Genomic DNA, 25,971 nt, shown 5'->3' on the forward strand with positions numbered 1-25,971 from the left:
TGGAATTCTATTTGAAAATGACAGTCCGTATTTCCTTGCTACCTTACATGGAATGTACAACATACTTATGCTAATTTTCGGTTTTAATGGTTTTTGCCTTTTGTGATGTGGTTTCGCTGATATAAGGAGCTATCTCATTTTGCCGCGTGCGTCTGCGCAAAAAGAAATTGCAGCAAAACAAATTATGTCAAATGCGAACAACTTCGAATTTTATGTCAAGTTTTTGTAAGAAGCGAATTGTATGTGATATGACTTTTATTGCGGTATGTTGGCATTTTTGAATTATTTAATTGTCTGGAAAGCCGTGCTAGGATCGTTAAAAAGTGTGAAACAAGATTTCATGGATGACTTCAACACGCACCATAACACATCAGGTAGTTCGTGGTAAAATCCGGAGCCTTTGTCGAGAACGAACACGAACCAGCGAATCGAAGATGGGATGCGATACAGCCGAAATAGGTATGTAAAAATCCATTCATGTGATCATGTCATCGATCCGTGTATCCTCAGTGAAAAGTGAACGATTTCCTACATCCGGGCTGAAATATCGATAGGTCATGCCTGCTGTAGGCATTCTCCGTACCGTATCTTCAAGAGACACAATATCGTAATGCTGTCAATTCAAGCTTAATCAATCAAGTGATCTGTTTGTAGTATAACGTTTTTGACTGACTCTGCAGCGGACTTGTTGACCGTGTCGCCCGGAGAAGAGGTGCGGTTTCCTACCGACCTACCCAATGCAAGGATACCGATCACGCTGAACAACATCAACGCAGGCCCTGTCGCCTTCAAAGTAAGAACATTACTGGGCAAAAGAGGCTGCATTTATCGTATCGCTCTCGGTAGAAACATGCGGTACTGCACCATGACTATATGAATTCCCTATTTATACCGTCTCAAATTTTTCCAACCAGTCATGCTCTCTTGATATTTAGACGTTGAATTATCCTTTTATTTTGTGATATACTTCGGTCATCGGTGTACTCTGTAGCCAGACGACAATAGCTCCTTGTCCCTCGTCTCCTCCGTAACACATGGCCTACCCATGTGGGTCGCTCCCGCAAGACGAGCCGTTTTCGTGTCGTTTGTGGTGTGAGTGGTCCGTTCCTAACGCGCCGCGGCCCGGCAGGTCAAGACCACATCTCCGGAGAAGTTTCGCGTCAAGCCGAGCTCGGGCGTCGTCTCGCCCGGCTGTCACGTGACCATCGAGCTGGCGCTCTGCGAGGGTTTCTCGGTCAGTCAGGTGGCCTCGGACAAGTTCCTGCTGCTGGCCACACCCGTGTCCAGTGACTGTCTCTGCCAGAAGGAGCTCTGTAAACTGTGGAAGGTAAGGAAGCAACGTATAACGAATAATCGATGTGGGGTTTGTTAGTCGATGGGGGCTCTGTGTTTCCTTTCCTTTTTATCTTCCACCTGCCGTTACCATTTTCTAAATGGGATAGTTTACTATTGCTAGACTATGTATAGTTTGAACTTGCCACCGTCATTTCGGTATGTCTCACAAAGCGCGTGTCTGTCCCATTCATCCTCTCACACGCTGACGTGCCCTCAGAACCTGCCCAACGACCAGCGGTTCGAGCACAAGCTGCGCTGCGTGGTCGAGTCCGGACGCCGGGACGGCATGTCGGTCATGATCGGCATGCAGGTCAGGGACCTCGGCGACAAGGTAGGCAGGCGCTCTGTGATGGAGCATTTTCCCTATTACCCTCACAGCAAAACATAACCTGCCATTGAGTTCCAGCGACCTTGTTTTAGTTTGTCCTTCATCATTTTCTTCTCTTCAAAAAGTCCCTCTAGCATGTCTCGCACCTATTTTTTAGTAGCCTTTCATACTCCTCTGACCGTCCTTTACCTCTCTCGCCGCCGGTGCACAGCTGGAGTGTCTGCAGGAGCGTCTGGACGCCAAGCAGCGCACCTCGGAGCGCCAGTGGCGCGCCCAGTCGCGGCGCACCCGGCTCGGCCTGCTGCTGGGCGCCCTGCTACTGGTCGTCATCACGACCGATGTGCTGCTGGCACTGACCGGCTCGCGCGGCTCGGCCGGCTACGCGCTCTGTATGGTGCGCAAGTCGGCGCTGGTCGGCTGGTGGTCCTGGTTCTGAGTCCGGCCGACCGGCGTCGAGTGATCCGACTGATGAGCCCATGATGACAACTGTACCGACCGCCGATGACTGCGGATGACTGTTATTTAGTCGATGATCGCGCGATGACTGTGGTAGGCGACTTCGCACGTATTTATCCTAACTCGAATCGACCATCGATTGCATTATGCAATGAAGTGAGATGCTTTACACGTGTCCCTGATGCCTGCACTACGCTCCGTGCCATTCTCCAGGCAGCGAGCCAGCCGGGACACAACATATGCTGTTCTCTCATCTTGTATTTCAAATATCTCGACCTGCGTCTCGATTGCACATCGTCTCAACCCGACTAGGCTCGCACAATTGTACCGCATACTTATGTACGCAAGGCAATGTCATGTAAATACATACACGTATACTGGTCTGGTCTCAAGGCGACCGCCGCTGCTGCCGCGACTCTGAGAGGCGGCCACGGCACAAAACGGACGTCAAACGCCCCGCACTGAAGCACCGCACGCAGGGGACGGCGGCAGGCAACGCAAGCAAAAAGCTGGCGGCGTGCTCCACTGTCCGACTGTCCCCTCCCTCTCCCGTCCCCCCAAAACCCCCACCCCGTCCCGCGTCTACCCCTACCGGCGTCACACATTCTATGAAACCCTGGCGCGGTGGGCGCCGTCCGGCGGTCGGTCGGTCGGACGGACGGCGCAGTGTTCTACGGGCCTTGTTACGAACTGCGGCTGCGGCGGCGGCTAGGTGAGGTCTATGCCGGCCAGCCAGGCGCTCAGGTCGGTGGCGTCCTCGTCGGGCTGGTGCAGCGTGGGCGGCTCGTCGGCGGCGGCGGCCGGCCGCCCGTCGTCGGCCGCCGCTGTGGCGGAGAGGATCTGCTGCACGGCGCTGCGGCCCGTCAGGTAGGCGCCGTGCACCGTCGAGTAGAAGCTCGGGTGACAGTGCTCGCCGGCAAACAGCAGCCGAGGCTGTCGGAGAAGATGCCCGTCAGTGACAATGGTCACTGTATGACTCGGACAAACAGATCTGTCAGGGTCAGCGGCTGCAGCCGCAACTGTCGAAAGCCGCTAGGCACTGGAAAAATAGCATGCAAGAATAATAACAACCATTGCTATCCAATATCAGTAATGAGTAATCTGGGCCCTGTTCATGAACCCCGGCGGTCGCTGCGGCCGCTGCGGTCGCTGCGGCCAGCCGGGTTGTTACGTCACAAAAAGGGGCGGGGCTCATATTGTAGTATGACGAATGTATGACGTCACCTTGCTGCGGCCGCTGCGATCTCTGCGGCCGCAATCCAGCGACCGCCGAGCCGCAAGAAAGTAATTGCACTGAACTTGGCGCACTGAAGTCAAAGTGTAGGCTGTGTTGCCATGGAGACGATGTTATAAACAAATTCATTCCGTCCGGTGTTGCATGCCATGATACCTAAAAATTAGATTAATGCTTTAATATGAGATTTAATTTTAGACTTAAGTTATTTGTGCTACGATTTAATGAAAACAATACCAAATCATTTATGTGACCCACTTACAAAAATACAGAAACACCAGACGGCCTTGAGAAACGCCCTTTTCATCACAAGAATGGAATACCTACACAGATAAAAGAAGCGCGTGGAAACTATTGATTAGCAATCGTCTCAAGCGCGCAATTATCGGAAACTGTTTCGGCAGCTGACGGTGTTCATGGAACGCTGCTGCGGCCGAGTGAATGATGACGTTTCAAAAGTGGGCGGGGCTTAGAACCTGCGGCCGGCCGCAGCGACCGCAGACTTCATGAACAGGGCCCAGATCAACACAAGCGACGTTTCTGCGACTTTTCTTCCTGCCTTTGCTTTTCAAACGACAAGGCACGAACTAAGTGTTGCTTAGGGTGACATGTTTTTTTGTTTGTCTTGTTGGGTTAGGCCCTTTCGGTCCAATTAGACCATTTCAGAGCCGGAAGGATGATAGGAATTAGGGGGAGACATTGGTCTGGGCAGGCACCCTAGTGAGTCACCGGGGCTGAGCCCGTCCAGAGGACAGGCCACCCAGCCCCAAGGTACTCACTGCACCCGGCTACGGGGTGCGCTCCCTCGGGAGCAGCGGTGCCGCTCCAAGGGGGCAGCCCGCATGAGATAAAGTTGCCTGTCCAGCCCGGAGGGGGTTGCGGCGTGGAGGAGAAGGATTTCTGTATCCTGAGGATAGAAGCACGGAACGGTGAGCCTGACGACTGGGAAGATGTGGCGTCACTCTGATGGCGTATGGAGTAGAGCTCACGTTTTATGATGGGAGGTAGCTACAATCCTTATCCCGTATCCATTGGGGCGACCGACAACAGCCACTATTGCACCAATGCAGTCACTATTTTTTTGTCCCACTTCTGGCAGCTGCAAGTGTGGCGCTTTTAGTAGTACGCAATGAATAATTCACTGTCTTCACCTCACCTACTGCATCCGAGGCTACATACATGGGAGGTAGCTACAATCCTTATCCCGTATCCATTGGGGCGACCGACAACAGCCACTATTGCACCAATGCAGTCACTATTTTTTTGTCCCACTTCTGGCAGCTGCAAGTGTGGCGCTTTTAGTAGTACGCAATGAATAATTCACTGTCTTCACCTCACCTACTGCATCCGAGGCATCTGTTATACAGCTACACTCCCAGCTGTATAACAGCTGCAGCACCGCTCTAACGGTAATCAAACTATCTACCCGACTCCAGACACCATAAGTCCTGCTGGTACCCATGAGGTTAACTGTATCGCACTGACCGTCTTTCCGTCCTCAGCGAGGATGGGCGAGCCGACGGTGTAGATGTCGGCCTGCGTGGAGCCCGTCTTGATGAACGAGTAGGAGCCTCGCGAGTAGGGCTGGCTCTTCCAGCCGGAGCTGCGGACGGTTAGAGTAGCGGTCAGTGGTGGCAGAGGTACAGTGGCCGGCGCCGGGTACTGGCCAGGGGCGCTACCCAAACTGTGTATATTGTACAATGTACTGGTACAGCCCGGAGGAGCGGTCAGTGGCGGCAGGGTACAGCGGCCGGTGCCGTGTACACGTCAGGACCACCGCCCAGTCACACTGTACCGGTCAGTGGCGGAGGGGGTACAGAGGCCGGCGCCGGGTACTGGCTAGGGGCGCTACCCAGTCACTATGTATATTGAACAATGGCCTATACTGGTATAGGCCGGAGGAGCGGTCAGTGGCGGCAGGGTACAGTGGCCGGCGCCGGGTACACGTCAGGACCACCGCCCAGTCACACTGTACCGGTCAGTGGTGGCATAGTTACAGCGGCCGGCGCCGTGTATAACTGTACATACACGACAGCGACGCCGGCCAGTCATAGTGTACACAAACAAACGCTAATGACGAGTAGTGAGCTCAGTCGTCACATGGGCAGGGGATGGGCGCTATCAACGACAGAGCAAACGCTTGGAAAGGTCTTCGGCTCGCAGTTCTCCAATGTGGCCCGGCAGGTCACGATGTGAAATGTCTGATTCTGGGACTCGGAGCGGGCGTCTGTTGCGTACGGGGAGTAGTGCGGTACAGGGCAGCTGTTACTAAAATGAGTTGGAGACGCTCTGTAATTTGGTATGAGAATATAACGGAATCAAGAACGGATCAGCCGCCTAGATCATTGAAACGTTGCCTGCCAACGTTTGAGTCGGAAGCTTTATGCTGGGGAATATACAAGCACAATATTGAACATGCAAACAGCGCAATGCCTTTGAGTAGTTACCGCAAATACTCTCCGACGGTAACAGTTTGCACTTCAAAGCGGCTCGACAGTCGACAAAGCCGTGAGAAATGACTAGTATGATCAGCTGCTATTCAGCCCGGGGAAACTTTCCATCTGAACAAACATAATACCCACCCGTAACATTATTGCACAGTGCACCGGTGGCATATCCCGCCCTCCGCCCGTCTCATCCACCACCCCCCCCCCCCCCGGACTCACCAGACGGTGCGTTTGGGCCGCGGCATACACGGATCGGGTCGTCCCCTCCCCCCCGCTCTACTCACCAGACGGTGCGTTTGGGCCGCGGCACACACGGGTCGGGTCGTCCCCCCTGACTCACCAGACGGTGCGTTTGGGCCGCGGCACACACGGGTCGGGTCGTCCCCCCTGACTCACCAGACGGTCCGTTTGGGCCGCGGCACACACGGGTCGGGTTGTCCCCCCTGACTCACCAGACGGTCCGTTTGGGCCGCGGCACACACGGGTCGGGTCGTCCCCCCTGACTCACCAGACGGTGCGTTTGGGCCGCGGCACACACGGGTCGGGTCGCCCCCCCCCCTGACTCACCAGACGGTGCGTTTGGGCCGCGGCACACACGGGTCGGGTCGTCCCCCCTGACTCACCAGACGGTCCGTTTGGGCCGCGGCACACACGGGTCGGGTCGTCCCCCTGACTCACCAGACGGTCCGTTTGGGCCGCGGCACACACGGGTCGGGTCGTCCCCCCTGACTCACCAGACGGTGCGTTTGGGCCGCGGCACACACGGGTCGGGTCGTCCCCCCTGACTCACCAGACGGTCCGTTTGGGCCGCGGCACACACGGGTCGGGTCGTCCCCCCTGACTCACCAGACGGTCCGTTTGGGCCGCGGCACACACGGGTCGGGTCGTCCCCCCTGACTCACCAGACGGTGCGTTTGGGCCGCGGCACACACGGGTCGGGTCGCCCCCCCTGACTCACCAGACGGTGCGTTTGGGCCGCGGCACACACGGGTCGGGTCGTCCCCCCTGACTCACCAGACGGTCCGTTTGGGCCGCGGCACACACGGGTCGTCCAGGAAGGTAGCCAGCACCTCCGTGCACACCCGTCCGACCTCGTCCATCGGCAGGGTCTCCATGTGAACAGCCTCCTCACCCACCACCCAGGCCAGCAGCAGCGTCTCAGACATCTTGGAGAAGGAGTAGATTTTGCGCTGCCAGCGCTGCGCCACCGGCTGGCTGGGGTCGGTCGGGCCCCAGGCCAGCAGCAGCTCCGTGACGTTGGCCGGCAGGAACGGACGGTCGTACTCGAGGAAGATCTTGTTGGCGGTGCCGAAGCCGAGCCGCTGGATGGCGGCCGTGCGCGCGGCCGGCAGCGGCGGCTCGAACAGCCGCTCGGCGCGCTCCTTGAGCACGCCCAGGGGGACGGTACAGACCACGTGCTCTGCCGACAGCCGGCGGCCGCTCTCGCAGGTGACGGTGACGCGGTCCGGCCGGGCCGCCCAGCTGACCTGGCTCACCGGGTGACCCAGCAGCAGCGTCTCCGGCGGCACGTCCTGGCGCAGCGGGCCCAGGATCGACGAGTAGCCCTCCGGCAGCAGGATGTTGCCGCCCGGCAGGTCGCAGTATGTGCCGCACTCCAGCAGATCCACCTGTGGTGGAACAGGTCACGGGTCATGTAACAGATCACAGGCCACAAATAACAGTTCACAGGTCGCAGTACGTGCCGCACTCCAGCTCCAGATCAACCTAGAGCGGTACCGGTTAAACGTCACAGGTCACAGGTCGTACGTCACAGGTCACAGGTCGCACGTGGTCATGGGTCACAGGTAGGTCACAGATCACAGCTCAGGTGCCATACTCGAGCAGGTCCACCTGGGGTATAACAGGTCACAGGCCACATGGATACATACCAGGTAGTGGGTCATACCTTAGAAGTCGAACGGAAATCAAGTGGCACGTACGAAAGCGGGCGTTGGATGCTGTCAAATGCATCTTCTCTTCACGTTCCCACTCTACTCTTCCTCCCCCTCTCTCCCTCCCCGCCCAGTCTCACCTCGTCCATGCTGTGCGCCCCGGCGATGACGGCCTCGCGTTTGAGCAGGTACTCGAAGAGCAGCCGGCGCACGTCACGCTCCCGCTCGGGCAGTCCGGCCAGGTACAGGTCCACCTCCAGCCGGATGTGCTCGCCCACTGAGCGGACGCCGTCCGGCGGCTCGTACTTGCACAAAAAGTACTCCACGCAGCGGTCCATGAACTGCTCGTACGCGTCGTAAACCTCCTGTGGGGGGATACGGGTAGAGTTCGGTATAAGTATAGTAGCGGTGAGCCAACGATCAGCGTTGGAAACGTCCGAGGTGTTTGATTGTCGTCGAACGCAAAGCAGCCGACAATAAGCTACAAGTGAAACTAGCATAATACGATATCATATAGCGTGATCCATTGGTGATTGAGGACTTGAGGAGAAGCATTTCAACTAGTGCATTACTTTAACCAACTGTACACAGTGTGGAACGCAGTCATGTACGCAAAAGTCAACATGTGTTAACGTGTGCTTGTGTGGTGACAACACATGTGTCAACATGTGTACAACACGGCTACAGCACGTATCTTGATCGGCTCGCCGTCATTGTTCATGGCACATGACATTCGCAAAGTTCGTAAAAAATGTCATTTTTAGTTTCAACTTTTCTTGCAAGATGTTATTAAAGGAATGTTTAGGGTTTAATAGTTTGATGTTGACAATTGGCTGTTCTTAATTGTTCAATGTTCAGCTCGATTATCATAATGCTAGAAAATTCATCATTCCCACTATCACCCAACACACATGGTAGTAATGGTCAGCAGTGAACACACACCGCGTCATCTGTGTGCGAGTGATAAGCACGAGTAACCCAGCGTGCAGCGCTCAGTGACGATGCGTTGGCACGGAGCCCTGGCTCCTGCGCAGCCCGAACCACTGCCAAGTCCGAAAACAAAGACAGAGCAGCCAGATACTAACCTGGCCACCGCGCGCCGCATGGTGACGCAACCCTCCCGCCCCGCCTACCCGTCCCTCCTCCAGGCAGCGTCCTGTCTCCCATACTATCTAGCAACACTATCCTATCCCCAGTTTCTATCTAGCCTAGTCATTTCTACCTTATCTCCCGAACATTTGTCATGCCTTCCCGCTACTCCAAATCGAATTCCTTCTATCTGTTTCTTCGACAAGAGGATCACATCTTGCCTTCCTCTCCAGCAGAACGTTGCCTGCCGCATTTTTATTTATCATGGTTCTCCTCCTTTGCGGTGTGTGACTGACCTGTACGATACGGAGCGGCGAGTGACTGGCCTGTACGATACGGAGCGGCGAGTGACTGACCTGTACGATACGGAGCGGCGAGTGACTGACCTGTACGATACGGAGCGGCGAGTGACTGACCTGTACGATACGGAGCGGCGTGTGACTGACCTGCACGATGTGGAAGGGGATGGGCCGGCCGTCCTCCCTGCACGCCATCAGGCTGTGTACCGGCTGGTCCTGGATCGACTTGATGAGTCCGCTGCGCACAGCCAGCTCGTAGATGGGGTTACCGAGCACGCCGTGGATCCACATGGCGCCCAGCTGCAGCTTCAGCTGGTCTGTGGGGAGGGGAGCGGGGGTAACTCCTGCAGCTTCAGCTGGTCTGTGGGGAGGAGGGAGGGAGGGGTTATACATGGCACCCAGCTGAAGCTTCAGCTGGTCTGTGGGGAGGAGGGAGGGAGGTGTTATACATGGCACCCAGCTGCAGCTTCAGCTGGTCTGTGGGGAGGAGGGAGGGAGGGTTATACATGGCACCCAGCTGCAGCTTCAGCTGGTCTGTGGGGAGGAGGGAGGGAGGGGTTATACATGGCACCCAGCTGCAGCTTCAGCTGGTCTGTGGGGAGGAGGGAGGGAGGGGTTATACATGGCACCCAGCTGCAGCTTCAGCTGGTCTGTGGGGAGGAGGGAGGGAGGGGTTATACATGGCACCCAGCTGCAGCTTCAGCTGGTCTGTGGGGAGGAGGGAGGGGGGGGGGTTATACATGGCACCCAGCTGCAGCTTCAGCTGGTCTGTGGGGAGGAGGGAGGGAGGGGTTATACATGGCACCCAGCTGCAGCTTCAGCTGGTCTGTGGGGAGGAGGGAGGGAGGGGTTATACATGGCACCCAGCTGCAGCTTCAGCTGGTCTGTGGGGAGGGGGAGAACGGGGCTATACATGGCACCCAGCTGCAGCTTCAGCTGGTCTGTGGGGAGGGGGAGCGGGGGTAACTCCTGCAGCTTCAGCTGGTCTGTGGGGAGGGGGAGCGGGGGTAACTCCTGCAGCTTCAGCTGGTCTGTGGGGAGGGGGAGCGGGGGTAACTCCTGCAGCTTCAGCTGGTCTGTGGGGAGGGGGGAGGGAGGGGTTATACATGGCGCCCAGCTGCAGCTTCAGCTGGTCTGTGGGGAGGAGGGAGGGAGGGGTTATACATGGAACTCAGCTGCAGCTTCAGCTGGTCTGTGGGGAGGAGGGAGGGAGGGGTTATACATGGCGCCCAGCTGCAGCTGCAGCTGGTCTGTGGGGGGAGAGCGGGGTTATACGGCGTGCACCTACAGCTGGTCTGTGGGGAGGGGGGAGGGGGAGGATCATACATGGCGCCCAGCTGCAGCTTCAGCTGGTCTGTGGGGAGGGGGAGAACGGGGTTATACATGGCACCCAGCTGCAGCTTCAGCTGGTCTGTGGGGAGGGGGAGAACGGGGTTATACATGGCACCCAGCTGCAGCTTCAGCTGGTCTGTGGGGAGGGGGAGCGGGGGTAACTCCTGCAGCTTCAGCTGGTCTGTGGGGAGGAGGGAGGGAGGGGTTATACATGGCACCCAGCTGCAGCTTCAGCTGGTCTGTGGGGAGGGGGAGAAGGTAAGAGAGGGGATATACTAGGGACAATCCCCACAGCCTAATTCAGCTGGTCTCCTGCGGCGCTCAATGCTCGGTACGGCCGCTGACAGTGTCCACAGCGGGCCCGTACCGTGTTGGTTTTGTTGATCACGTTGGATTAAGGCCGCGGCGCTGTATATTGTGAGCTGTGTCCGCTGACTGGTGTGTAATAAACTGATGCGAAAAAATCAGCTGGTCTGTAGTGAGGGAGAGAGGCGTTATATATGAGATGGCGTAGGAGACCAAGGAGAGAATGAGACGGGTATAGAGAAAGAGGGAGGAAGAGAGAAAGAGAGAGGAACAGATGAAGAGAGGAAGGATGAAGAAAAGGTGAGTGAGAGCGAAGGGTTGTTGCGTAACAAACTGGTCCAAATTTATGCCCAGACTAAACATCACGTCATCAGAGCAGTCAAACCTGATCAAGTAGCGCATCCATACATGGTCACAAACGGGGGAGCGGAGCGGAGAAGACATGAACAGATGACAAGTCGCGGTTTGAAGAGTTATTGTTTGGATTATGTAGTATGCAAGCTGCACAATCGTGCAGAGTGAAGTGCCGTACATGTGGAGGCGCTGGTATCACACAACAGCTAGTTTCAGAGACAATCAGCCACGGTCCAACAGATCTATGTTATCTCCAGTCACAGCTTCCTGTCCCTGCATTTCTCTGCGTCAGTGAGTCGCGGCGGGTCGCGGCGGGTCGCAGCGCGGCTTATCCGCCCGTGTGTGTACCCAGCCACCTGAACAAACCAGCCGACCGCACGGCACCTTCGGTCGGTGTCCGGGCGGCCAGCCGGCCCGACCGAGCGGCCAATGTGGCAGCTGCTACCGCCTCACGACAGTGGGGGTATGTGTGATAGTCGTCTGTGCTACCGCCTCACGACAGGAGGGGGTATGTGTGACAGGAGTCTGCGCTACCGCCCCACGACAGAGGTGTATGTGTGACAGGAGTCTGTGCTACCGCCCCACGTGTCACGAAACCCAGCATGCACAAATAACATTCCGCCGCCAATTCCCAGACCCAATGCCGTTCTAACGATCATTCTTTTATATCAGTTGCATGCGACATGAATACCTTCTGTCTCGGAAGAGTCCAGTAGTAGGTACTTTATACGGCGAAAAATATGAACACGCTCTATTTGAACCGACGCGCATGTTGGATGGAGGCAGCTGGCTGCTGGACACGTAACTTCCATACCATATGATCCCTGCCGTGCCACACATTCGGTATATACCAGCCTCTTATTAGCGACAATACGTGTAATGTGAGACGAGCAGAAGAAAAGGTGGATTTGAACTCGTAGGAGTGAGAAGGGAGAAAGCTGCACCTCCAGTGCGAAGCCACCTAATATTTCATCATACCAGTCAAATTGGGACTATCTAAGTACAAACCCACACAGGCGTGTTTTTACTGATGATACCGGGATCGATCCGACCCCGGCGGCGGCAGGGACGGCCGACGGCGGAGGGGCGGCGGCCGGCGCTCCGCACAGGTGCCACCCAGCAGCACACATGACCCATCAGGGGTAATTAGGGGGTCATCAGACCGGTCATCACCGCGCCACAGCCGGTGGACGGGCGGACAGAAGCCGAGCGGGTCGGAGCAGGCGCCGCCCTCCTTCCCCAGAGCAGAGCAGAGGAGGCGGCCAGTGGCGGCCCGCGCGGCAGACGTGACTGAGTCGAGGGTCCGGCTGCATCACCCGTCTACACACGGACTCTCACAGCTTTCAGCGTCATCCCGCCGTCTCGGTAGCGACACAGACCATGCCGCCGAGGCCGGCCGCCGCGGGTGACGGTGAGGGTACCGGTGTCGGCCCGCTGGAGCGGCTCGACGTGGTGCTGCTCGGCGCGTCCGGTTTCACGGGCCGCTACATTGCCGCCGAGCTGAGCGCGGTGGCCGCTCAGCTGGGTCTGCGGGTCGGCGTGGCCGGCCGCGACACCCGCCGGCTGCGCCAGCTGCTCGGCAGCTCCGTCAGCAGCCAGGTGAGCGTGCTGCACGCTGACATCTCCAGCACAGTCAGCCTGAACCGGCTGTGCCAGCGCGCCACCGTGCTCATCAACGCCACCGGGCCGTACCACGAGCTCGGCTGGCCGGTGGTGCGCGCCTGCCTGCGCGCCGGCACACACTACGTGGACATCTGCGGCGAACGGCTGTTCGCCGAGCGGTGTCAGGTCGAGCTGCACGACCAGGCCGAGCGCAGCGGCGTCTACCTGGTCAGCACGTGCGGCTTCGACTCGATCCCGGCCGAGCTGGGCTCGGTGCTGCTGCAGCGCGCGCTGCCGGGCGGCCTGAGCGGGTTCCGCTGCTACCTGCACATGCAGCCGGGCGCCGCCGGCTACCGCGGCGTCCACTTGGGCACCTGGCTGTCCAGCATCCACGGCACGGCCTGCGTGCTGCCCGTGCTGCGGCTGCAGCGGCGGCTGTTCCCGGCGCCACTGCCGGCCGCCCGCTACCCGCTGCGCTCGCGCGGCCTGCTGCACCGCGCCGCGCCGCTCGGCGACCGCTGGTGCCTGCCGTTCCTGGGGCCGGACGTCCTGGTGCACCAGCGGTCGGCCGCCTGGCGACTGCGGCACCGCGGCACGCCGCCCGCCCAGATGCAGCAGTACGTGGCCGTGGCCGGCTTCTGGCGCGGCCTGGTGATCGCGCTCACGGCCGTCCTGTTCGGACTGCTCTGCTTCCTGCCCGGCGGCCAGTGGCTGCTGCGCGCCTTCCCGGAGCGGTTGTCGGCCGGGCTGATCAGCCGGCGCGGCCCCTCCGCCGAGCAGGTGCGCCAGACGCGCTTCACAGTGGTCTGTGAGGGCGAGGGCTGGCGGCAGCCGGACGCCGCCGGGCCGCCCGACACCCGGCGCACGCTGCGGATGCAGTTCCCCGAGGCGGCCTACCTGACCACGGCGCTGTGCGTGGTCCAGTGCGCCGTCTGCCTGCTGCGCGAGACGGACCGAATGCCGGGCCGCGGCGGAGCGCTGCCGCCCGGAGCCGCGTTCGGGGACACCACGCTCGACCAGCGGCTCCAGGCGCGCGGCGTGCAGATCAGTCTGGAGTCGGAGCAGGCGCACTGAGCAACCGCCTGGAGCCCGAGTCGGGGCACTGAGCTATCGTCTTGAGCCCGAGCTGGCCCAGTGAGCCACGGCCAGTTTCCATCATAGTTAAATTCATGATTAAGATGATGATGATGAAAACGAAATGAAATATCGGCAGCAGTCCGCACTTTTGACGGTGAGCACCCTTCAATCGGCTCACAGCAATACGTGAAAATGGGCGAGAAATATACAAGGCGTGAGGCAGGTGGTTCCGGGACTCTCATCTGTCTGAGCAAACCATTTCAAAATGGAGCCAGGATCTAACTTATCTACCACAAGGCCCAATACATTTGAAGGTTCCATATCCACACTTATGTGCAGTAGTTTTACAAAGGGATCATTTAGACCAATAAGTAAGTTATCTTTTCAGTCAGTCTTTTAAATCAGCGTTCGTACCGTTACGACCTCATTTTTGCTAGTATCCAAAAAAACTTATTTTGGCTGCTTCTTTAACCATAAGGTAGCGTTTCATACGAGCCACCAGTACCACTCACATAACAACTAAATAAACACACCACCGCTGGTTACAGGGTCCCTAGCCATGGGCGGCCACCGCTGGCTGCTCTGTTTATGAACATCACTAACACTGGTCCGGCAGTGACACATCACCCGATGATTTAACAGGGCGCGGGGGACCGATCCGACACCGGTCACGGTACGTCTGGGGGTAAACAGGCTGGGTCAGAGGATCCACCAGGCCCTAACATCGGTCCGCCGCGCGGGGGTCCACCAGACCCTGGCATTGGTCTGCCGCGCGGGGGTCCATCAGCCGTGACACTGGTCCGCCACCCGGGGGTCCACCAGGCCGTGCATTGGTCCGCCACCTGGGTTCGCCATATGACACCGGGTACCACGTGTTTACTGTTTACCTTGTGAACTATGAGCTATGACAGTGGTGGACTCGCAACCGAGTTTGCAATGCGGCGCCGAATCCGATATTTAATTCACTAAAGAAGTGAATGCCCTGTCCAGTAACTTAAGACTAGCTAATGGGTCTTTAAATAATCAAGCTCCACAAAGTCATGCATGGGTCTCACAATCCATCGGAAAAAGGACGAAGTTTCGGCCGAGTCCTAGCAGCATTCGGAGCCGATAGCACGCGAGCCGCCGACACTCGGTCGGTAACACGGTTCGGTCTGTCTGCAGCGCCGCGGATAGGATGTGCACCAGATACCGGCTGTTCCCGGAGAGGGCACGGGCAGTGTGACTGATAGGGCGTCCCCGGGCGTACCGACCGGTCCCCAGCCGTGGTAGAGCACGGCCGACGGCAGGGTGGGAGGTAACCGACGGCAGATGGGACCCGCTGGCAGGGTTTCGGAGTCGGAGTCGGAGTCGGAGTCGGAGTCGCCCGGAGTCGTGGCAAGCAGCCAGGAGTCGGAGTCGGAGTCGGAGTCGGTCCAGCTGCCTCGACTCCGACTCCGGAAAAGTTAACTGAAGTCAATCCGTGCTATCACTTTTCAGTTGTTTTTAACCAGTGTCCCCACGGCAAAATTCGCTTCCGTTGATCACAAATAAGGCATTTTTTCACTCACACATCTTGTTTTTGTTCTGAAAAGCTAACATTGCATCTTACAAATTTCAAGTTATGTCATAATTTAGTAGGCAAGCATTTTGTATTCGCGTTATAACTTCTACTATCCAGTGTCAAAGACTTAATGACAAGTGTATATTTACTTTCTTCTTTTGTCGCTCCGAAGAGTGCCTAACACAAACACAGACCGACATGATGGCGATGCCCGTGGTCATGATACGGTCACACTCGTGCTTCTCGGCGGGTTTTCAAGCTGGCCGCCGGCCGCTGGTCTCTAAGGATTCAGCTGCGTCCACGTGGGAGAAATGGTGACCGCATGAACGAAACCGGAGCGATCTCCCGGTGCGCGAACAGGGTGCCCGGAAAGTTCTGGCGCCTCTTTTGGACGTCGTCTAACGCGCGCTGTGATTATTGGACTTTCAACCAATCACCGCAGATATGACCCCTCGTTCACCGCTCAGCTAGGGGTCGCGTAAATATGACCTTGAATCCATTTTCAGTGCTAGGTATATGGGCGAAGATGCGCCTTGTCGCTGAGAGCCCGCGCGCGGGGGCCCGGTGCGGCTTGAACGAGGCGCGAGTTGCAGCGCGATGCGGCGTTTCCCGGCGAACAGTTGAGCAGGCAAAGGTGCATTCCGGATAGGAAATTTCTTAGAAAATATTCTCACTCAGTTACAACCACGGTATGCCAAAGCTGCTGAGACTGAAGCAGCATTTCAGCGGCAATTGAAGAAAATCTGGGGTCTGATGGACACAAATGTTCCATCATCTTCGTGAAGGTCAAATAAATGACTGACAGGCTGGTCCACGAGGGGTTCCTGGACACGACAATCAAGGCGACTTGCCCTAAGGGTCATTTCGCACTTCAACAGCACGGAGCGCCCTCCAACAACGCCGCTGCCGTCCAAACCAAACTGACAGAGGAGCTCGGCGGACCAGATCACCGTGGTGAAATGAGATTTAAGATAAGGCCACCTTATTATCCCAGCCTTAACCCGCTCGACTAAGGCATGCTACGCGTTTTGCAGAATAAGCTCTAGGCCACCTAGTCTCATCCCAGCCTGGAGTCGCTGAAGACTCGCATCATGACAGCATGGGAGGACAGATGTCCTGCATCGTCAAAACCCGCAGGCGTTTCCGCCCTTGCGTCGAGGCCATCGTCGGCACAGACGGTGGTTACAATGAATGGACACTTAGCAGAAGCATGTGGCTTGGTGAATCCTGGTCATTGTTTTGTTCTATTGTTGAGTATCTATGGACCAAAGGCATTTATTTTAAAAATGTTGAAAAGCGCCAGGACTTTCCGGACACCCTGAAGATTCTAACATGGCGCGTCATATCACGCGGAATTTTGGCAGCCACCATTGCCCTTTGTATCAGACCCGGAGTCGGAGTCGGAGTCGGAGTCGGAGTCGGAGTCGGTCAGGAGCCCGGAGTCGGAGTCGGAGTCGGAGTCGGAAGAGCACTACCACGACTCCGAAACCCTGCCCGCTGGGTCGGGTGGACACTGTGGGTTATGTGCGTCTGGTGCACATAGAAACATATTGTTTCACAGAACTGGCAGCGACAGATACAGGATGAGCGCCTGGTCCACAGTTTGAACGAACGCTCCACGGCGGTATCGACTGATGGAATAAAACACAACACAGGCTACCAAATATAAGCCAATTTAGTATGCATTCCCTTCGTGTTGCACGAGTTACGCTATCTACGCAGTTGTCCGACGTATTTCTCGGTATTGGGCACAAACCACCTCACGACAGAATCAATCACCCTTAACATCAATCATGTATCCTCGTCCACGCTCGTAGATCGCCCGCCCCGCCGGCCCCGGTCCGTACTCACCGACGGTGATGCCCACCACTCGTCCGCCGAGCCGTCCGCGCGCCTCCAGCAGCCGGAAGTCGGTGATCCCGTTCTTCACGAGGCACGAGGCCGCCGACAGGCCGCTGACGCCGCCGCCGATAATCAGCACCTGGTGGTGCTCGACCGGCCCCTCATCAGGGTTCGACGGCTTCTCCTGACCGGCCCGCTCCTGATCCGGCGTCGGGTCGGAGCTCTGACCCGGCTGCTGTCCGGCCGGACCGGCACCCTCAGCGGAGCTCAGCTCAGTATCGGCCATAGCGGCCGCCATCTGACGGACGGACGGGGGTTCGGCGTCAGCGACACTGCGGCAGCAAACCGATCACGTAATGTCACGGCAGTGGCACACACTGGGAGGTGTGACAGCGGTGTCACATCTAGACCGCGCTGTCAGGTACGACAGCGGCGTGGCAGCGACCCCGCACTCTCCCACCGGACAGCAGACAGCGACCCCGCACTCTCCCACCGGGCAGCAGACAGCGCCCCCGCGCTCTCCCACCGGGCAGCAGACAGCGGAGCCCGCGCGCTGTCACTCTAGGCAGCACCGAGCACCAAGGACGCCCCTCACCGGCCCGCAGTGGTTAGCAGACTACAGTCTGGGCTGACCTGCTCCGCTCCGAACTGTGTTGGTATCACACCCACCGCGTACCGTGTCAGTCCAGCTATAATGGACCCAGCGGACAGCAAACACCGCGGACGATACACCACGGCGCACCAATGGATCCCGGTGTGTGAGACTGCACAGCCGGGTGACTGACAGATCGCGTCAAAACAGAGCCTGCCGCGCCACAGACGGCCCCAGAGCTACTGTCGCCAGCCCAGACAGACAGCTTCGACAGAGATTGCGCCACTGTTTAACCGGTTTGCTGAGCAAAAACTTGATGTAGTCCGCGCCCGCGCGCCGCCCATTATACAGGTCTTGGGTCGGATATTTATCACTAATTAGACAAGCAATTGCAGAGCTTTTCTTGCAGCAACATGATGAAATTAAGCAGTACTTTAAACAATCGCCAAATAACAGCAGCTGAGCTCTGGTCAGATTCAAATCTGAAAGGTATGTATATGGTTAGACCAAGGCCGGATTAGACAATAGACATTGTGTTTGACTAGGGAGCAGGCACATGACAAAATGGATCATAGTCAGGTACCAGACTGGAAAACATCCATAAACTACGCCGGACGCCCGTGAGACCCTCTTGCGCCGGAACTCGGCGCAAGCGATTTTGCGCTGAAATTTCTGCATGATTTGTGCCGAAAATTTGGTGCCTATTTGTGCCAAAATTAAGCTACTTTTATATAAAGCACATGTGATCATCTACCAATCAAGGTTATATCAACCAGACACAGTGTTCTGGAGCCTTGTACGCTCTCCCATTTTTGAACGTTCGAATGTTTTTTTTCAACGAGACAGCAACTCTGTTCCAAACGTAGCTCACGGATTACACAAAACGTCATTAGTGTGACCTCATCACATTACGTCAGCTCGCGCAATTTGATAGTAGCGTGCTGCTATCACCGCTGAAACAGGGCCCTAGTACCAATTGAACAGAAGTTTGAGTGCGAATACTGCTAGCGTGCAGATGGTGCTGGCGCCGCGCTTCGGTGCTAGCGTTTTGCGATGACGTCATAGCGAAGCGTCAGTGAGAAGTTTGTTGATATTGCCATGGAAACCCAACGCGCCGACGCGCGCAGCGCACTGTAGCGGTCCGCCGTGAAACAGGGCCCGGGTATAGCGCCTCTCTTTGGTTGGAAAGCCTTCTTCGTGGGCCAGTCTGCAAAACGTGGCAGGCTTCGACGAGATCTCGTCGGGGCAGACACCACAGGTTGGGGCAGAAATAGGGGCAGGTTTAAGGAAGATTGGGGCAGAAACAGAAAAATCTGGTGCAGAAGTTAAAAAATTGACAGAAGTGATTTTCTCAGCTTCTCACTGCTTCCTACATCATTATATCGTTACATTATTTGCATCATTAGGGGCAGGAATTGGGCTGCCCCTGGACTCAGCATTCTGATTCGGGGCAGTATTTTGTCTGCCCCGAAAATCTTGTCGAGCTCCCGCCTCCCTGCCATGTTTTGCAGACTGGTTCGTGCCTCGTGGGACGTCTGCCCTACTATACCTGGATGCTGGATTTTGCTTTATGTTAAATATGGACACGCTTTGAAATGAATTTGTTTCTCACCAGTAAACGCCCACCTCAGTCTAACGAAGGCCACGGTACATAGTACATAGAAATTAGAAGTAGTGGGCCAGGGGGGGTCCGTCCCTTTACCGGGCCATAGGAGGAAAATTGCTACCAAATGCTGCCAATGTGACGTCACTGGGATGGTCGAAAGCTGATTGGTCGCTGAGATTCAGGCGATGCTGTCAATTCTGGCGCACCGGCGCAGTGTTTTCCAGCCGTTGCGTGTATTGTTATACGGAGTTTGAATATTGTTTATTTGATAATAATATCACTTTTTATGTGTTTGAAGATCGGAAAAGCATATACATAAGTGGCATTCACACACTTGTCGTCTCAGAGATCATGAAGAATGACCAGCTTCAGCAGTTCAGCTCAGGTATTCAATTAATTCAACTGTATAAGCATGAGTATCATAGGCAGATCAGCCACGTTTCAGTTCATCCCGGTTTAACCTTTTTTTGTCATTTTTGGCTTTCAAAGGGAGCATGATAATCTCATATTAAGTTGTAAAATACCTTAGCATTGTTTAAAACATAATGAGAAGGAGAATGGAGATGGAATAGCTGTAAATTGTTTCGGATCGGAAGTGGTTAGCTTCTATAAATCTTAATGCTTTGTGAAAATAACAACTTATTTGTCAAATTAAATAGTATCAAATAACAAATCAATCTATGCTTACCTCCCAGACTGGAAAAAAAATTCACTCACTGTCAGATGCGTCAGGGCCCAGGGGCTTTCGGGTCTCAAAATTCAGCGCAAGTGATTTCTCACCAAAATTTTGGCACATCTTTTGTGCAAAGTTGAAGCTCATTGTTACTTCTTTTCAATATTAGTTGTTGCCAGATTTTATAATCTGTATCTAAACTTTCAAAATTGAATTTAAAAGGATTTCTGACATGCTTATTACTGAAAATCCCATTCTTGTTTATGTAAATGTTATGTCATTGACATTTGCTAACTAAACAAGCTCATCCTTGTCTAATGTCTATATATTGGTTTCTATTTATACCACCTGTGCTACTACTAATTTCTATTTGTTGAGACTATTTACCTAATGCATTTGCTTCATATGATTTTATACGCAGACGCACCTGTGCATGGAACAGTAATGCCAGACCCAAATTCAAAATAATAATGAAAAATTGTGTTATTTGCTTGTTTCAACTGAATTCTGAGTCAGGCCTGCAATCAATACATAATATAAAATGGTACATGTTTTGAGGCTTCATATCAGCACATAGAAAAGGCAATCGAAGAAAAGGCACCTTTGGGCATTGATTATTTTTGCTTGCCATCGCTTAGTGAATTTTTCATGTTGCATTGTGTTAATAAACTTGGTAATGTGTTTTGCAGGTCCGGGGCTGGTCCTCTGGCGTGCAGGACGGCGAGGAGTGGCTACCTGCACATAACAACACAATGACTGGCACCGAGCTGAGGGCATAAAATCACATCATATCGACTTCAGCATCTGTCTCCCAGCTTTGGAGACGTCGCCCGACTCCCTGAGTGGCGAGTGCCAGTTTCCGAAAGGAAGTTGAGGAAGGCAACCCGAAAGCACCCGCTGGGCTGCCGACACTCCTGCGCTGCCAGCAGGGCGTGCTGCGCAGTAAAGCCTCGCTGCGTGGTCTGTACGACATCCGACACCGGCACCCAGACGTGCAGTTTCTGATGACATCCCACCTCAGCCAGGGCTGCCCCGAGAATCTGCTAGTGCTGACTGCCTGCTGCTGAGGCCGACCTGCCGACGACCTGCCGGACCTGTCGCCGCCCTGGTGAGCCTGAGCCGCCCTGGGACTTGCCGCCTTGTCTACGCTGCCGCCCTGGTGAAACTGCCGTCGCCCTGCCGAACCTGTCGCCGCCCTGGTGAGCCTGCGGCCGCCCTGGACCTGCTGCCACCCCGGCGGACCTGCCGCCGCGTCTACGCTTCCGCCCTGGTGAAACTGCCGTCGCCCTGCCGGATCTGTCGCCGCCCTGGTAAACCTGCTGCCGACCTGTCGCACCTGCCACCGCCCTGGTGAATCTGCTGCCGACCTGCCTGACCTGTCGCTGCCGTGGTGAACCTGTTACCGACTTGCCGGACCTTTCTCGCCGCCTTGACGAGCTTGGGGAGCCTGTGCTGAGGTGCCACCGCTCTGTTTCACGTGTTATGTTGCCCGGTTCCTGGCTGTCGCGGAGTCAATCGGCACATTGTGTTTGGAGAGGCGACATCTTGTACAACTTTCCGACAGTTCGGAGCATTTTATTGTACCTACTCAAGTCGCAAGAGATTAGCCTTATTTGTCCTCTACCAATCTGTCCAATATGGTTTTTTATAACTACGGTTTATGGTATGACATAAACCGGTATATTGTGTACGCATTTGGTTCGTTCCAGTCAGAAGTTTGGAATGTGTATATATACTTGTGTTACGGTACAATTTCGGTTTGTGCAGTTCACACCTCTCTTAATTATGGGGCGAAATAGACGCAAAACCAGGGCTGCGGAGTCGGAGTCAGGGTCGACAGTTCTGACCGGACTCGGAGTCGATTTTGGAAACCGAGTCGGAGTCGGGGTCACCGAAAATCCATCGGCTCCGCCAGGGCTGCGGAGTCGATGGATTTTCGGCGACTCCGACTCCGACTCCGACTCCGGGCAGAATTGTCGACTCCGACCGACTCCAACTCCCGACTCCGACTCCGCAGACCTAGCAGGGCTGCGGAGTCGACATATTTTCGGTGACTCCGACTCCGACTCCGGCTCGGGTTTCTAAAGTCGACTCCGACTCCGACTCCGGTCACAACTGTCGACTCCGACCGACTCCGACTCCGACTCTGCAGCCCTGGCCGCTCCGCAGATCTGGCAGGGCTGCGGAGTCGGAGTTAGAGTCGGTCGGAGTTGATTACCCAGCCCGGAGTCGGAGTCGGAGTTGGTTTTTGGAAGTCGCGGTTGGAGTCAGAGTCACCAGAAATCCATTGACTCTGAAGCCTGGCGCAAAACTATGGCGATTTTCATCTACGAGAGAGCCGCCGATGTGCTGGCCGGATCACCGGCGGGGCGCACGTTGGCTCGGTCCGATCCCAATAATGTCGCCAAATCTTTGGTTCGAGTAACAGCTGGTCCTGATTTGCTTCACTGAGGAAACATCACACCGTTCTGCCTTGCATCGGACATCAAAACTGCACTAAAATCCGCTGAAAACGTATTTAAACGTCCGTCCTCCATAATGGATACGGACGGCGGCCGGCGAGTTACCATCCCAGTGACGTCATTCGGGCCCGGTAGGGGGACGGTAAAAAAAGCCTGATGACCATACCTGGTTATATGGCCTTGTAGTGGGCGTTCCCTCCAAATCCGCACTCCTCTGCAACGCTTGCAACGCTTCAGCTTCTGCACGATCGCTCAATAAAAATAAACAAAGCCAAAATGGGTAATGCGCCATTACTTGTAAAAAGCACGCCACCACTGAAACTTTGTAAGCTTCCATATCGAGGATACTTGTTTCCAAATCAAGGAATGAAATTCCACTGCGCTCCGGCGTAAGAATCTTGGCTCCGGCCCAAAAAAGGACACTGGAACACAAGTATAGCCTTGGACACAAGATTATTCCATGTCAATATAGAGCCAAGAGCGTTGTAATCCTAAATCCACTTACCTTACCTGAGCGTCTTCTCTAACGTGTCCCCGGATCACTGGCCATTGGGACACGCCGACCGCCGTTCCAGTTTGACTGTTCGACTCTGACGTACCTACCTTCAATAAAAATGTCGGCTTTATTTCAGTAGTGAGTAGGTAGGTATTTCCAATTGCATGTGTCTTAACTTAAAGTTACGACAGAAAACTGGTGGAAGAGTTCTTTCCCATTGTGTTTAAGCTTTTATACCATTTCACCGTAGCCTACAGTGGCATCCATACCGTGAGGCCAGAGCTCTGTCTAAATGTTCTCGTGGCTGCTTGGTCAGTCATGAGGTGAAGCGTCACCACACAAAAACTACAACGTCTGAAGGTAATTTTATTGTTCAAACGTCAACATATTGCGGCCAGTCTCGGCTGATCAGGAGACTGAGTAGCAGAGCGACACTCCCACCGCCCTCCGGCACTCGCTCACGCTGACATATCGCCTGTCGCCAGCACACACGCACCGCCGCTCTCACTGAGACAACCATGTCCTCACACCAGTGCGTCAGTTCATGGCAGCACGGGGCAAGCAGCGAATCCATCGGTGATTGTTCGGTGTCACAGGACACATCCGTCCAACTTGCAATTTTACCGCATTCACACGCCACCTCACACTCAGTTGTACGCTTGGCGGTGTTTGCAGCGTATTGAAAGGGTGTGCGTGGTTTTCCGGACACAATTTGAGTCTAAAAAGCGGACGGAAAGCATCCGGTCATGTCTCAGTTCTTACAGCTCGACAATCGGCTCAGCCAGACACATTCGTAGTCAACAAACTCAAAGCAGACATACCAACAAACAACCAGCCCTCGCGCGCTGACATTCGGCCGGTAGGGGGCGGCCGCGGCTCCGCGCCCGGCGGCCGCGGCGCCAGCAGAGCGCGCCGCAGCGCCGGGAGACTGAGGTAAGACCAAGGCACAGGCGAGCGGCCGCGTCCGCAGGGGCGCACGGCCGCGCAGCCAACTCACAAGGCACGGCGGCCGTGACGTCAGCGTGACGTCACGGCCGCGGACAGAGCGCGCGAGTCACGCCGGTCAGCAGCGCGGCGCGCCGACGGAAGAGGCTGCCCGCCGTCACAGCAGCGCGTCAGTCGAGACATAGAAATCCAGAAACGAAACCATCTACTAGCACATCATCGGAAGAGGTGTGAAAGTTTACAAAGACAGTCCATCCTTGTAGCGCGCCTGGGCTGCGCCAGTTTTGCCGAGTTACACTGAAAACTCGTGACACTAGCGAGTGACACTTTGCACCGAACGCGGCACTATATTCACGGCTGCCATATGTCCACAGGCAGGCTGCCACATGATATCCGCCCGCGGGATATGACTTATAACATCAGCTCCATCGTTCGGCGCCGAGGCGAAGACATTGAGGCACTGGGCCGCACATAGTACCACTAGCTACAAACACCCCCGTTTACCGGCCGGCTGTCCAGCCACTGACACAGAGTCCCCCGCCAGTCGCCGACATGGGCGGCGCGCGGCGCGGCCCGGGCCCGCCCAGACACTTGTCTTTTGATTCGAGTCTGCACAGCAGGCCAAGCAGCGGGCCTCCAGCACGGAAGTGGGCGCAGCGCCGGCCGTGCGGCCCGCGGACCCGCCCGTCTCTACACTACAGTCTGGGTCAGGCGGTGCCCGACCGATGGAAAGACTGTTTGCCGCCGGCCTCAGCCGCCGCACTGCCGAACTCTCGGCGCTCGGAAGAATTCCAGAGGGCAGCCCGGTCACCGCCGGACCGACAGCGCCCGGTGATATGACGACAGGGAGGCCGACGGCGGGGCGGACGCCCCTCAGGCTCCGCTGTCCGGAACGGGACGCCCTTCAGGCCCGGGACGCCCTCCGGCCGGACCGCCAGTACCAGGACGCCCCTCAGGCACTCCCATCCGGACCGGGAAGCCCCTCAGGCTCAGCTGTCCGGACCGGGACGCCCTCAGGCCTTGCCGTCCGGACGTTGGCGCCCCTCAAGCCTTGCCGTCCGGGTCGCGCCAGTCCTCTGCTGCCCAGTCGGGCATCTTGGTCTCGTACTGCCAGCCGGGACCCTGTCCAGGGAGAATAGATCGTCAGAAAGATACTGGGGGACAAGTTAAACACACTGCCAGCCGGGACCCTGTCCAGGGAGAATAGAGCGTCAGACGGAGCAGTGAGATCAGACTGTCAGATGGGACAGTGAGGGAGATGGGATATCGAGGCCAGACTGTCAGATGGGACAGTGAGGGAGAATAGACTGCGGACAGGGAAGCAAGGGGAGAATGGATTGCCAGCTGGGATACTGAGAAAGAAAAGAGCGCCAGTCGAAACAGTGAGGAGAACGGGTCACCAGACGGCACATTAGGGGAGCCATCAGCTGTCACTCCGATGTCGTCTGATACATATTGAAATGGTGATCTAGGACACTAATAATCGAAGATAAACTCACTACGCTCTTTGAAAAAAGCAATGACAAGAAGCTCGTGATCAGTAAACAATACAACCAGTCATACATTGAGCTTCTACTTTTCCGACAATTCATAACAGTTTCCAGCCATACGCATTAATTGAGAAATGATACCCTTACACTGTCGCATCGAGAGCTGTGTTGCCCGGCACAACATCACAACATCACCGTTCTGGCGGTACTCACCGCATACTTGAGCGCGTGCAGGTACATGACCAGGTCACTGGGCTTGGGGTCGCGGTAGCGGACCTTGCACTCGTAGCAGTGCGGGTCGGCCACCATCAGTTCTGGGCGGAACGTGCCGCCGCCGCCCCCGCCCCCGCCCCCGCCGCCGCCCCCGCCCGCGCCGGCCGCCGGCGGCGTCTCGCCGTCCCGGACGCCAGGCTCCGCCGCCGCAGCAGTGGGGACGCCGGCTTCGCTGCTGCCTGTGGGGGAGAGCGTATGTACAGTCACATATTTCCAGCCCGGTATTCAACATCTCAGTTTGTGCTGTGAGTTGTTTGACGACTGTGCAGGAAACCGTCATACAGCTTCTGTGCTACTG

General features: G+C 56.2%; 4 protein-coding genes across 7 annotated transcripts in view; 2 read left to right on the forward strand and 2 right to left on the reverse strand.

The window, feature by feature from the left end:
- The first annotated feature begins 174 nt into the window (after positions 1 to 174).
- LOC122383110 (motile sperm domain-containing protein 2-like) lies at positions 175 to 2,499 on the forward strand. Its single transcript, XM_043369255.1, has 5 exons — positions 175 to 459; positions 681 to 793; positions 1,130 to 1,327; positions 1,553 to 1,666; positions 1,875 to 2,499. Exons 1-5 carry the CDS (start codon positions 345 to 347, stop codon positions 2,097 to 2,099), a joined length of 765 nt encoding a protein of 254 aa, XP_043225190.1. The 5' UTR covers positions 175 to 344; the 3' UTR covers positions 2,100 to 2,499.
- Positions 2,360 to 22,841, reverse strand: LOC122383108 (peroxisomal N(1)-acetyl-spermine/spermidine oxidase-like). 4 transcript variants are annotated; one of them, XM_043369253.1, is made up of 7 exons: positions 22,636 to 22,841; positions 17,146 to 17,434; positions 9,228 to 9,397; positions 7,833 to 8,057; positions 6,815 to 7,428; positions 4,839 to 4,956; positions 2,360 to 3,052 (listed from the first exon to the last, which is right to left on the reverse strand). In XM_043369253.1, the coding sequence occupies exons 1-7, from the start codon at positions 22,804 to 22,806 to the stop codon at positions 2,828 to 2,830; spliced, it is 1,812 nt and encodes a 603-aa protein (XP_043225188.1). In that variant the 5' UTR covers positions 22,807 to 22,841; the 3' UTR covers positions 2,360 to 2,827. The 4 variants fall into 4 exon arrangements, with proteins under 4 accessions (XP_043225188.1, XP_043225185.1, XP_043225186.1 ...); XM_043369250.1 differs by lacking the exon at positions 22,636 to 22,841 and adding an exon at positions 19,341 to 19,417; XM_043369251.1 differs by lacking the exon at positions 22,636 to 22,841 and adding an exon at positions 19,355 to 19,404.
- On the forward strand, positions 12,420 to 13,969 carry LOC122383109 (saccharopine dehydrogenase-like oxidoreductase). The gene has a single exon (XM_043369254.1). It carries the CDS (start codon positions 12,453 to 12,455, stop codon positions 13,746 to 13,748), a length of 1,296 nt encoding a protein of 431 aa, XP_043225189.1. The 5' UTR covers positions 12,420 to 12,452; the 3' UTR covers positions 13,749 to 13,969.
- A 477-nt stretch (positions 22,842 to 23,318) lies between the features above and the next one.
- LOC122383098 (RNA pseudouridylate synthase domain-containing protein 2-like) overlaps positions 23,319 to 25,971 on the reverse strand; it is a 186,621-nt gene continuing 183,968 nt past the window's right edge. The window contains exons 13-15 of the mRNA XM_043369216.1: positions 25,796 to 25,852; positions 25,614 to 25,741; positions 23,319 to 25,032 (exon numbers count right to left, since the gene is read on the reverse strand). Coding sequence (XP_043225151.1) covers positions 24,955 to 25,032; positions 25,614 to 25,741; positions 25,796 to 25,852 — 263 coding nt within the window. The 3' untranslated portion in view covers positions 23,319 to 24,954. The remainder of the gene's footprint in view (positions 25,033 to 25,613; positions 25,742 to 25,795; positions 25,853 to 25,971) is intronic.

This window comes from Amphibalanus amphitrite, unplaced genomic scaffold (assembly GCF_019059575.1).
Source record: "Amphibalanus amphitrite isolate SeventyFive unplaced genomic scaffold, NRLGWU_Aamphi_draft 000155F_arrow, whole genome shotgun sequence".
Taxonomy (NCBI): Eukaryota; Metazoa; Arthropoda; class Thecostraca; order Balanomorpha; family Balanidae; genus Amphibalanus; species Amphibalanus amphitrite.